General features: G+C 45.7%; 1 protein-coding gene across 3 annotated transcripts in view; it reads left to right on the top strand.

Moving 5' to 3' along the window:
• TRPV3 (transient receptor potential cation channel, subfamily V, member 3) overlaps positions 1 to 6,724 on the top strand; it is a 31,223-nt gene extending 24,499 nt beyond the window's left edge. The window contains exons 14-18 of one of the 3 annotated variants that reach the window (XM_012652586.1): positions 1,927 to 1,993; positions 3,263 to 3,537; positions 4,458 to 4,570; positions 5,604 to 5,683; positions 5,922 to 6,724. In XM_012652586.1, coding sequence (XP_012508040.1) covers positions 1,927 to 1,993; positions 3,263 to 3,537; positions 4,458 to 4,570; positions 5,604 to 5,683; positions 5,922 to 6,016 — 630 coding nt within the window. In that variant the 3' untranslated portion in view covers positions 6,017 to 6,724. Of the gene's footprint in view, positions 1 to 1,926; positions 1,994 to 3,262; positions 3,538 to 4,457; positions 4,571 to 5,603; positions 5,684 to 5,918 lie in introns of all 3 variants that reach the window. The other 2 variants (XM_012652585.1, XM_012652588.1) reach the window with 2 other exon arrangements.
• The last annotated feature ends 6,580 nt before the right edge of the window (positions 6,725 to 13,304 follow it).

Below are 13,304 nucleotides of genomic sequence, written 5' to 3'. Positions count from 1 at the left end.
TTGCTCCTCCACCTGCTTATTTATTCATCCGTCCATTTACTCATTCATTTGCCCATCCATCCACGCATCCTCCATCCGTCCATTCAGTAGTGAACAATGATGTGAGCAACTTCTTTGCTGAATTGGATAATAGTTTGCAAGTACTAGAAGAATATTCCTTTGATGTTTGTGTGCTATTGATGATGTAAAGGCTACAGACAAGGCACATTTTTAAGTTTAATATAGACTGACATTGTCTCCACCACTATGTTAAATCTAGATCTAGACATCAACAAAACAGTGAGTCAATTAATCTCTGATTTGTACCATTTACCAATTTCCATGGTGTAAATACAGTAGATCCTCCTTAGTCTTGGGGATATGTTCTTTTTTTCTTTTTATCCTTTTTTTTTTTGAGACAGAGTCTCACTCTGTTGCCCCGGCTAGAGTGCTGTGGCGTCAGCCTAGCTCACAGCAACCTCAAACTCCTGGGCTCAAGCGATCCTACTGCCTCCGCCTCCCGAGTAGCTGGGACTACAGGCATGCGCCACCATGCCCGGCTGCTTTTTTCTATATATTTTTAGTTGTCTGGATAATGTCTTTCTGTGTTTTTAGTAGAGATGGGGTCTCGCTCTTGCTCAGGCTGGTCTTGAACTCCCAAGCTCAAACGATCCGCCCGCCTTGGCATCCCAGAGTGCCAGGATTACAGGCGTGAGCCACTGCGCCCGGCCGGGGATATGTTCTAAGACCCCTAGTGGAGGTGTGAAACTGTGGGTAGTATGGAACCCTATATGATACACTATGTTTTTTCCTATACATACATACCTACTTATAAAGTTTAATTTGTAAATTAGTCATAGTAAGAGATTAACAAAAATAATTAATAATAGAACAATGATAACAACATGCTATAATAAAAGTTATGTGAATGTGCTCTCTCTCTCTCAAACTATGTTATCGTATTTCTAGACTGCCATTGACCATGCATAAACTGAAGCTGCAGCAAGTTTACCCACAGATAAGGGAGGACTACTGTACTTCTGTATGGCTGATTTCCAGCTGTCGACATCATGTCACTGAACATGGCGTTGGGAGGAGTGCACTGTCATATATCATTGCATAGTATTTCCACCATATGGCTAGCCCACAGATGTAAATAACCTCAAAATCACAGATAATTGTAAAATGTAGTGAAATAACTAGGAAGTGATGAGTTTTGAATATTATCTTTGTTTTAAATATAATTTATTTAATAGTAAGTATATATGGTTTAATTTTTTTGCAATACAAATAATAATTTGTTTCTCCTCCAGCTTTATGGAGGTATAATTGACAAGTAAAATTGTATAAATTTATTACATAAATTTAAGGTATACAATGTGAGGATTTGATGTACATATATATTGTGAAATGACTACCCATTTCAGGTTAGTTAACACATCCATGACCTCACATAGTTACTATTTCTTTGTGTGTAGTGAGAACATTTAAGGTTTGTATGTTCAGCAAATTCCAAGTATACAGTACAGTATTGTTCACTATTGTCCTCATGCTGCACATTAGATCTCCAGAACTTACTCATATTATAACTGAAAGTTTGATTTAGTTCTTAATAATGACTGTGTTTAACAACCAGCTCACAAGCTTCATGAAAATTTAATAGCTATGGAGTGAGCTGGTATGAGCACACCCCGGTCTCCAGGAAGTGTGAGGGGTCCAGAAGGGAGACCCTGTGGAGAAAGGTTCAGGCTGAATCAGCAGGAGCAGAGAGACTGCGCTCCAGGAGGTGGAGGGAGGAGAAGAGCCTGGGGCTGGAGGTGGGGTGCAGACCTGAGCCATGGAGCACCCTGAGGAGTTGGTCAGGGAGAGGGTGGGAAGAAAGGAGATTGGTGTGTGGTGAGCACATACTCAAACCTTACACCTGAAATCACGTTTCTTTCTTTCCAGGTCATTTTGCACGATGTTCTGAAGTTCTTGTTTGTATATATCGTGTTCTTACTTGGATTTGGAGTAGGTAATTGATTTATAAATAATGGTAGCTCCCACCTTTGTAAAGCACTTTAGACAGATGTCACAATGACAAAGCGCATGGCAGCCTCAGCAACAATTGCATCAGCTACCAGTGGGGCGCTTGTCATGCTTGGTATTTTCCAAGCATTATCTTTTCACTTCTCCCACTAACTTGATCAAGTGGGAACCATCATCCCTGATCACAAGAGAACTGAGGCTTAGAAACTCCAGGAATCAAACCAGACTGTCACTGTTATCCATCCACACCGTGTGACATGCCACCCACTTTCCCATCCATCGTCTCATGTGGCCCTCACAGCCACATGAGATAGGCTCTGCAGGTGTTTTCAGCCCCATTTTATAGACGGGGAAACTAAAGTTCACAGATATTTGACTGATGGTCTTTGCAAAGTAGGAGCCAAGTTATGCACTGAGGTAACTTCCTTTGGTTTTCACGCCATGTTGCTCCCACAGTTTGCTTCTGATGTATCTGTGAGAGCCTCTGGTCTGTTGGGGACAGGAAGGGAGAGCCCCCTCTTAAAATCTCTCCATTTAAAATGGAGGGAACAGCACAACCTGGCTTTATTTCTAATCTCTGCATAGAGAGATATGGGTTTTTCCCCTCATAAGAGATTTTTTTTTCCTTTTTTTTCGGTGATTATTGGCATTTGAAATTAGGCAGCTGTTCCCATCTGTCTGGTACCTTTTCTGGGTCAAAATTTGCTTATTTATTTGCTCCTCCACCTGCTTATTTATTCATCTGTCCATTTACTCATTCATTTGCCCATCCATCCACCCATCCTCCATCCGTCCATTCAGTAGTGAACCACTACTGTGGCATGTTGGAAAGAGGAGAAGAGTGAGCCCTGGTCTTGCTCCTGGGGAACTCACAACAGAGCATTAAGAGGAGACTCGGGATCTTACAGCCTTGGGGAAGCCACCCAGGCTGTAGGAAGTCAGGAGCTCAAAGTCAGGAGCCAGGAACACATACATAGATTGGAATTAGCAACTCTGCAAGGCTGCAAGTGACCAAGGGCCAATGCTGGGCAGAGGGAGAGAAGAGTATGAGCTTTGTTGGGTGAGAAGGACATTCTGCAGGAGGTCGGGGCAGAGAAACCAGCCTGGTGAGGCTGGAGATGGGATTTCAGTGGCCAGAGAGAAGGAGGCGGCAGGCCTGCAGGGTGGGGATGTGCGCATGCGCAAACATACTGAGCTTATCGGGTAACCAACCAGGCAGAGAGGCTGAATGGAACACCCTGTTATGTCCTCCCAGCCCTGGCCTCGCTGATCGAGAAGTGTCCCAGTGATAAAAAGGACTGCAGCTCCTATGGCAGCTTCAGTGAGGCGGTGCTAGAACTCTTCAAGCTCACCATAGGCCTGGGCGACCTGAACATCCAGCAGAACTCCAAGTACCCCATCCTCTTTCTGTTCCTGCTCATCACCTATGTCATCCTCACCTTTGTCCTCCTCCTCAACATGCTCATTGCCCTCATGGGAGAGACGGTGGAGAACGTCTCCAAGGAGAGTGAGCGCATCTGGCGCCTACAGGTGAGCCTGGGCAGAGACCCCGGTGCGGAGGCCTCCATGGGGACTCAGTTGAGCACATGGTCTGGGGGGCCTGGGAATCTGTATAAGCTCCCGTATGATTGGCCAGGTTTGAGGGAGCCTTTAGTTTAGGATCTTTGAGTACAGGGTCTAGGAAGTGTGGCTGAACAACAGCATGTTTGAGAGAAACTCAGGCTTATGGGGGTGCTCTGCTCAGAGTCAACAGTGTGATACGCGCATGTCTAAGTATGATCTTAGATTGCATTAAGAGGAGTATAGGGTCTAGGACAATGGAGGTGGCAGTCTGCTCTACTCCATTCTGGCTCGAATACTCCTCACATGCTGAGGACACCAACCCATAGGATAGGTCCAGAGTTGGTGACCAGGTTTGGGAGAGGACTGGAGACTGTCTCACAAGAAATGGTTGTCAGAACTAGGGTTGAAGAAGGTGCAGAGCTACCTGTGAAAGAGGGACCATTCCCCTTCTATGGCCCCAGAAGGCAGAACCGAGGTACATGGGGGAACCACAGGGAGAAAAGCTTTGATTTGACACACGGAAGTTTCTAACTATGAAGGCCTTCTTAATTGGATTATTGATACTGCTCGGGAGAGATTGGAGAAATGATGGCTGGGATTCCAAGCCTGGGTGGGGGGTGGGACTACATGACGTTGCAACTTCCCTCCACTGTGGGATTCCAGGATCCTAACACGCTCAGTGAGGAAGCTCCTGGCCTTCAGAAATAGTATTTATGTCATGCGTAGACCAATTTGAACACCTTTCCCAAACCTCCTGCTTTTTCGTCTCTGGATTCTGCGGACTAGCTGGACCCTCAGGATTGTGCGCTGAGCGCCCAGTGGGGGTGGAGGGGGCTGTCTGGCTGTGCATGTGCCTGCACACTCCTTAGGCTCCTTTATGTCCCCAGAGAGCCAGGACAATCTTGGAGTTTGAGAAGATGTTACCAGAATGGCTGAGGAGCAGGTTCAGGATGGGGGAGTTGTGTAAAGTCGCCGAGGAAGATTTCCGACTGTGCTTGCGGTAAGGAAAGGGGAAGGGCCCTGGGTGGGGGTCTTTGGGGCGGGTGGAGAGCGACGAGTCAGCCACGGGATGTTAGAGAAACAGCGTCGCTGCTGGCTCGCTGTCACCACAGCCACCGTCTCTGCTGGTGGCCTGTCCAGTGTCTGGTTTAGAAAAGATTTGCCAACCTGGCACTCTGTCCTGCTGTCTACCCTGTGTGGGTTCATGCGACACCAGGGGACGCGAGGCACATTTTGTCACTGGCATACGGGAAGTGAGACAGCTACTTTTGACATAGCTTACGCTTTCTGATTTTTTAAAAAGTCCTTGCACGTCCCATGGCCACCTTTTCTGATAAGTTTGCTTCTTCCTACTCACTACCCAACTGCCTGACCCTAGAGACCAACTTTTTTGAGTGTAACTGTACCTTAACCTACTTCTCTGACTGAAATTCCCACCCGCTGGAAACCAGTATTTGTGACTGCCATTGTTACCCTAACAAACATTTCTGGTTTCGACACCCTCATTCTAGAGATGTTCTCTGAAAGTGAATTTAAGTCAAACCGACAACTCCTAAGTTGTATTCCAACACCTTAGATGCTGCCTGCTCTTATTGGGGTGTGAACCCTAACTAGGTTCCCTTAGTGCATGCTTAACCCTAGCTAAACTTCCACAGGTTTAACCCTCACCCCTTCTCAGCCTGGGCCTTCCCTCCGTCCCTCCCTTCCTCCCTCCCCATGGGCTCTCTCTGACCAGTCAGGCGCAGCTGCTGCTGTCTGAAGATGCGCCTTTACGCCCATCTGAGCGACTTCCAGGATCTCTGGGTTCCATACATTGGGAGGAGAACTGATCCCCTGAGGCCTGGGGGAATGGAGATTTGGACAGGTTTCAAACCCTAACAGTGCTGGTGTGAACACTCAGGGCAGGGCCACTCCTGATCCCTGGGGCAGAAGGGGGGCTGTCTAGAGACCAGACATCCCATAGGTGGTGGTGTCTGTCTGCATTTAATGAGGTTTCAATTGTGAAGTAGTAAGAACGACGATCACACTTGCAGGATCAACGAGGTGAAGTGGACTGAATGGAAAACGCACGTCGCCTTCCTTAACGAAGATCCGGGGCCTGTAAGACGAACAGGTACTGTTGCCATGGGTGGCATGGGGGCCGCTCCTGTCTGAGACTCTGTGACCTTGGGTGAATCAACTCTGAGGGCCCTGACTTTCCCCACCTATGAAATGGGAGGATTGAATGAAATTGGTTCTGACATTTTATAACCCTAATTGGAACAACTTTTAGAAAATTAGGTGGTACCCTAAGACATGGAAACACAGAATGTAGAGTGATGTATTTCTAAAATAGATTTTTTTTCAAGCAGATTTCAACAAAATGCAAGATTCTTCCAGGAGCAATAGCAAAACCACTCTCAATGCATTTGAAGAAATAGATGAATTCCCGGAAACTTCAGTGTAGAAGCAGAAGCCAGAGCTGGTGTGAGCATGGGCTGTCTGGTGCTGTGGGCTGAGTCCTGGACTCTGTGCTGAGGGGCTTTGCAGAGTGAAGGACCCTGGCTCTGCCAGCCTCGAAGCAGAAAGCACCCTCATGCTGAGTGGGTGTCTGAACTGAGAGGCAGCCGTCAGTCTGTCTGAGTGGGAAACACCCTAGGATTTTGTTATTCGTCAAAGAGTTTCTATAAACCCAAGGCCAGCAGTCTGGAGCCTGGGAGTCTCCTGAGGTCCTGGGTGGAGCCTCTGGTTTTAGCAACTGCAGGGTGGCTTGGCTGGGAGAGATGGGTGGTGGGGAAGGGGCAGGGGCCTGAGGAGCAGGGAGGAGTCTTTCCTTGGGCCAACATCTCCCTGCCAGTCCCGACCCCAGCCCGCACATTCCGACATCTCTCTTACTGTGACTGGGTTGCCTGAATTTGTGGGAGACTGTTGATCCCATCCGAGAATGTGCAGGGGACTGAGCTAAGCTGATATCCTTGGGGAGGAGGGGAGGGAGCTACGGAAATGCCCTTCTGGAACCCGCAGGGAACAGGAAACCATCCTTGCAATGAGAGCCCTTGGCACCCCAAGGCTCAAACTGTCTCAGACTGAGAGATGTGTTTAGTAGCGTAACGAACACAGGGTTTTAATTTTCAACATAGAAAACACATTTCAATTAAGAATGAAAATGACTACAGATGAAGAATGTTATTTTAAAAGCTGAGACATAGATTCTGGGTTTTTGGGCTGGCTGTGTACTTGGCCTCAGGGTGGCCAGAGCCAAACAAAAAGCTTTTCTTCACACACACAAAAGTCCACATGAGACACTCCAGGCAGGCCCTGCCGGGCCACTGCGATCTGGGTGAAAGGGCTTGGCTCTCGTCCTCGTCCTGGCCTCGCAATGGTTCACGCCTCTGAGCTGGGAGTGCGGCTTCAGCTGAAGCAGAAATAGCAGCTGCTCTATCCATATGGCCGTAAGTCTCAGAGGTTACTAGCGTACCTCGGTATTTCTCAGCGGGGCATTGAACGAAGTGCCGGCAATGCCTTGGCATGAAGTATTTTTGTTAACTGTGAATTTTGAAGCTGAGGAGGAAGCTTGTGAGAGAGGAGCGTTCGCCAAGACTCGGGGCTTATTTTTAGATCCTCATCCTCTGATGCTCTCGCCCTGAAATGACACAGAGTCAAGTTTGGGGGCAAAGGTAAACTGGAGATTGAAGGAATTTTCCGGGTGACTGGGGCCTACACAACCAGAAAAATCTACTCTGCCTGTATTATCTGGTGAAAGGATTCATGTGGGAATTTTTGAGGAAGAATTATAAAAATAGTAACCATGGACTTTGATTTGGAATGGCACAATTAGGAATTTGGCCTTCAGAAGACTTGGCGATTGGCTAGTTAACCTGACTTGAGGCAAAGGGAGGAGTCCAGGCCTGGCAGTTCTCTCTGGGCCAGTCTCTCCACTCTGGGGTGCTCTGTGTTCCAGCCTGGCTGTCGGGGCAGAGACTTGGCCTCTGATGGGCCCGGCTGGGGAGAGGTGGGCTGGGCAGAAGGTGCAGCGTGGAGGACTTCGCAATCTGCAGCAGCCTCTGCGCTCCTGCCGACCCAGGGAGTTGACGCCTGCTCTGAGCCATCGTGGCCAGACCAAGCTCTGAGGGGCAAGGGGCCAGGCATGTGTCTCTGGAGCAAGATCTGAGGGGGACTCTTATGAGAGCAGAAGGAGCAGATGTATTCCAGATGGGCAGATTGAGTAAAAGAACTTGAGAAAGACTTTGGCTCAATTCAGTTCAGCAGCTGCTCCATATATTGGAGATGTTTAAGTAAAAGCTGGTTTAGCACTTATGAAGGATGTTCTTGAAGATGGTACTTGGATGAACTTCAAGGTCCCTTTTAGCCTGGAGAGTCTACAATTCAGCATTCCCTATATGGAGTTACCTACTTGCATTTATCCTGAACAGATGTCCTGGTTTGAGGGGCAGCCATTTGGATCCGTGGTGTCACATGCTGTACTATGAGGCTGGGAATTCCAGAATTTCTTTGACGTGGATGTGAATGCATAGAGCCATATGGCTCCCCATTTTTCACTTGGACAAGAACTTGGAGGTTGGGAAAATAGAAATGAATGATGGGATCTTTGCCTTCTCACACAGTACGGAGAGCTGCTCTCTGTGGATCTGGATGGAAGTGGTTGGCAAGAACATTTTCTGTCCTGGTTATTCTTCCCGACAGTGGCATCCCCAAAAGGCTTTCGGCACAGAAGGTCTGAGCCTAGGTAGGTTCTCCAAGGCAAAGGTAGGCAACGAGTCAAGAAGCATCGGAGTGAATAGGACCACTTCCTTCACTTTACACCTGGAGACTAGTGCTCTGAGAGGGCTGTGTGCTGGTTGAAAGTCATGCAGGAAGTCATAGCAGAGCTGCTGAAGCTGGAGTGTCCTGATTCTTGGACCACAGATGTCACCCTGCACCATTATTTTTAAACACAGTTCTTCAGTAAATTTGAGTCTATCTCTGAGGTTGGCACATGTCAGGGGGTAGGACTTTTTGCTCAGATGACTCACTTGGCAGCCAATATTGTCCCTATGATCCCTCTGATGGGTTTAAAATTCAAATGTGCATGCAAATATGCGCAAAACCACCCCCCCCACACACACACCCACTAAATCCATGGGCGTATCAGGACAGCTTAAAACTCCATGCTTTACATTTCAGTGATTTAAGGGGAAGGCGTTTTCCAGGGATGAGATCTCTCATGCTCAGATAGTGGCTTTGGCTGCAAATGCTCTTTTAGCTAAACTTTTCCTCAGGGAGAATTCATTATTCTAGACATTATGTGATTTATGTGTTTGGAATAAAAAGGGTGCTTATACCTTCCTCCCTCGGATGTGGGAGAAGGTGTTCGAGGTCGTACTGTGAAGTCATTAAGCTCTTAGACAGCTCCTACCTGAGAGCTCAGTATTATTGACATTCCTTTCCTTCCTCAAGGCCTGGTGAACTGTGTCCTTCCGCTCTGGGTGGGGCCCAGGTAGATGGGCCGTCATCCAGGCCTGTAAACCATACTTGATTTCTGCATCGATTTACATGTTTGTTTTTTTTTTAAACTGTGATCTTGGTTCCAAACACAGAATTGTCACCCACGCTCATTGAATGTGCCTGATCCTTGTAAATTCTAAATTACATACTTCTTAGTGTTGCGTGTGTGTGAAACCCTATGTTCAAGAAAGAAATCATAAAAAGAGTAAAGAATATTTTAATGCAATTGAAAGAACCTTTTTTCGATTTCCAATAAATATTTATTTTGCCTTTTTATGGCCGTGTTTTATCCTTGCCTTGGGACTGCCAATATGAAGACTGACTAGAAACCCTAGAGTGTTGCTAATAGGAGTGGGTAAAGGGAAGGCCAGTTTTGGGACCTGAAGCATTATCATTGGATTGGTCCTGGCTTGGGAACAGAGCCAGAAAGCTGTAAGACACCTCACCCTTGTACAGTGTTTACATCTCAAAGTGCATTCATGTTCGGTACCCTATTTGAACCACTCAGCAACTTTGGAAGCAGTTTGAGTAAAAGGAGACTCAGGGAGTTGAAGTGATGTGGCCAACGATTCACAGCCAGATGATGTTAGTGGTTCAGGTCCTATGCAACCCCCCTGCCCGCCGCCCCCCCCACCAAGTAGTCCTCTATACATCATGCCCAGTGGCCTCTCCACTTATTTCGAATGGATATAAAGTCATGGCTCCACCTGGAGACCAGAGGTATAAATCCCTCCTGTCTACCTCACAGGCTTTTCATGAGGGGGCGATGAGAGAATGGCTATGAAAGAGCTGATATTATTACTATCATTACTGCCTATCTGCCCAACTTATATTTACATGCATTTTCTCATTCCTTTGAGCTATTTCATAAAGATAGCAGTTCTCAACTTGAATGCCAGGATACTCTTTGTCTTGATGGGTTGTGGAACTCCCAACCAATTTGTTAATAAGTGAAATGCTGCATCCTCCCGGACTTCCTTCACTGTGATGTGTCTTGTTAAATGGCAAAGAAACGGGGATTGTACGTGATCCGCAGCCTAAATAGGTTTTATCCCACCATCTTGGAATGTGCCATCCATGGGAACATTCTGGGTAGACTGATATAAAAGGAGTGGAGGCTCCTGTTGCAGGTGATATTTCTGGGAGAGAGACAGGTAGGTCATGGGTGTGGACATTTTTATGGCTCTTGATACTGTGAAAAATTATTTCCTAAAATGATTACATCAATTCTTCCAGACTTTGAGATTGTTTGCTACACGATTTATAAAGCTATTTATAAAGCTCTTTCATTGATGTTGGTTATCTTAATAATACAGTTTTCATAAGTTTGGTGAGTATTATATCGCAGGTTAATAGGTGGGGGAATTGAGGCTTGTAGACAGATGGAAAGACATGCAAAGGCCACAACACCTTGTTCTGGCCGGGAGATCCAGGTTCTCTGATGTTCAATTAGCTTGGTATCAAGACATACCATCTTTTCTTACTGTACGGCTACCTCTCTGACAAAACAGCAAAGTTCGGCAGAAAGAAAGGGGATTTAGTCCAATTCTACAAAAAAGCATTTTAAGTGCTGTGGATGCTACAAGGAACAAGACAAAAGCTATCCCCTGCTGTCTTGCAGCTTTTGCAGTTTAATCGAAGAGACAGACATGAACTGTTCCCTGCCCCAATTTCTTAAATCGTTACGTTTGAAGTTTTGGTAAGTGCTAGTCTGGTCATGTCAATGAGCTTGTATAACAGAGTGGCCTGAGCTAGCTTGAGTCACATTTAAGAGTAAGTGCCATCAGCTGAAGGGAGTATGAAGTGGGGCAGGGTTTCAAGAAGCGGGAAAAAACGTGGGCAAAGACCCCAAGGTAGCAGGGAGTTTGGCGCATCTGAGGACTGGAGAAGCCTGTGTGGCCAAACTGTTGGGCTCAAGGGGCCAAGTGATGTAAAATAAGGCTGGCAGTGTGGGCAGAGGCTGGAGCACGGAGGACTTGTCCAGCCCTGGTGAAGCTTTGAATTTCATAACAAGCATAAGGAGAAGCCACCAAAAGGTTTTACACAGGGGAATTGTTGAGTGTGAACATTTCCCTGTTTTTTTTCTTATGGGGTGTAGGCTTAAAAGTGTGTGGGCTTGTTTTCTCCTGCTATTTTTGGGACATGGTAACAATCTGAAGAGTGTAGAATCGATGAGTTTCACCTGGGAGCCATGTGGAGCACACTCAGGACGTGACTGGGAAAGCAGGAAAAAGGAAGGCAGGGGCTTGGTGGAATACGAAGCGTTTTCGGTAGGGAAGGATGTTTGAGTACACTCAAACTAACCTTTCAACTAACCATTCAACTATTCGACTAACCTTTAGTGGACACTTATTAGATTTCAGACCCTGAAAAGGCACTGTTAATGTGCCTTTTGAGGACTCAAGATGGGCTAGAAAGAGAACAGAGCACGGGGGTAATTAAGTCAGGCAGAGGAGCACCAAGAAGGCTTTGTCCATGAAATGAGAATTGAGTTGCATTTTGAAGGAAAAACAGGACTTAGCTGGAGTGAGGTTCGAGTGGGGGTGGGGGATGGAGGAAGGTGGGAGAGAATTCTAGGTGAAAGAATCGGTCTGCATGAAGGCAGAGAGTAATAAAATAACACAAAGGGCACTGGAACAGAGAGAGTCAGAAGGGAGTTGTGTCTAAAGAGGTTGAGAGGGAGGGAAGGGCAGATCATGAAGGGCCTTTTGTGCTAGGCATTTGAACTTGAATAATTTATTAAGTGCGTGCTCTGTGCTAGGCACTGAGCTAAGTGCTTGTATACATCAGCCCACATAATCCTCATAGTATCCCTGTGAGAGGGGCATATTATTATGATCATTCCCAGTTTATAAATGAGAAAAATGAGTCTGTAGATATTAGAAATAAAAAAATAAAACTGAAAGTAACTAAAACCACACAGCAATATGTTACAGATTTTTTTTTTTAAAAATCACATCTAATTAGAAACACTAAAGACTATAAAGACTGAGTCAGAGAAAATAAGACTTGATAGAAATAATCAACCCCCAAACTGAAATCATAGTCACCTAAATCGCACCTTGTAAATTTTACAAATAACTAAAATCTGATGGAGGAATAAAGTAGTCTTGCCAAAATTTACATCTGGAAAAAATTGACCCAGAAAAGTCAGACTGGGAAATAAAGCACAACGCAACATTCACAGTGGGAAAAGTAAGCTTGGTAAAACTTGTTATGTACAAAAACTGATTGATAAATTGCATTTTTACTACGGAATTCAGAAGGAAGAGAGTTTATTCCAATGAAAATAATTTGGTAAAGTACAAAAATAAATACTGAAAAATTTAGTTTGTATTTGATAGAACACTGAATATGGAGTGAAATTGGCTTAATGGGGTCTACTCAGAACAATGAAAATGTTTATAGAATATATTTTCTATATAATGTTAGTATTTTTTTAGTAAATATATTTGAAATCATAATCATAGGTTCCTGGGGTCCAAATCACGGGATAAAAATGCTCTTTACTTGGCTGCTGTGGCCTAGGAGAGGAGGGCGAGAGGTCCCTTGAGGACAAGAATCATGGGAGGCGACGGGTTTGGGCATGTAGGACAGGGGAGAATTTCTCGGAAGACTGCATTTACAAACCAGAGACGTGGGTTTGGGTGGCATTTCCACTAGTGCCCACTGCCCTCTATTAGTGGCCTTCACTGCCTACACTGGCAGCTGCTGGAGCCCAAAGACCTCCTCGTATCTTGGCTGTGAATAATGGCGAGAACAATGTTTCGAAATGAGAAGTGACAGCTGTGAAGAATGTGCCTCTTCCAAATTTTCCATGTGAGGAAGGAATGTTAGCTTCTCAAGGGGCATGTGAGATGTCTGAAGGAGGCTCTTTGATCCCTGAGGTCAGTGCAGAGTGAGTGGGCAAACCAGGGCAGCGATGCTTTGTGTGGGTCACTGTCTGTTTGTGGACAAAGGACCGTTTAGAGTTTCTTGATGTATTTATAATGTCATCTTTACAATTACATTTCTCTTTCACATTTCATCTGCAAAAGAGCATTTAAAAATCTCCTCTGGATATCACAACTAATGCTAACGTTTAGAGACTGGATACTTGGTACATTATCATTAATTCTAATAGGAAAATTTAAAATATAGCAAGCCTGCCCCATTAATTTCTCCTAGCACTTATACATTACAGGCATACCTCAGAGATATCGCAGGTTTGGTTCCAGACCATGGCGATAAAGCAAATATTGCAATAATGC

Source organism: Propithecus coquereli, unplaced genomic scaffold (assembly GCF_000956105.1).
Source record: "Propithecus coquereli isolate 6110/MARCELLA unplaced genomic scaffold, Pcoq_1.0 Scaffold390, whole genome shotgun sequence".
In the NCBI taxonomy this organism is placed as follows: domain Eukaryota; kingdom Metazoa; phylum Chordata; class Mammalia; order Primates; family Indriidae; genus Propithecus; species Propithecus coquereli.
The sequence above is the reverse complement of the archived record's forward strand: the minus strand, read 5'-3'. Positions and strand labels throughout refer to the sequence as shown.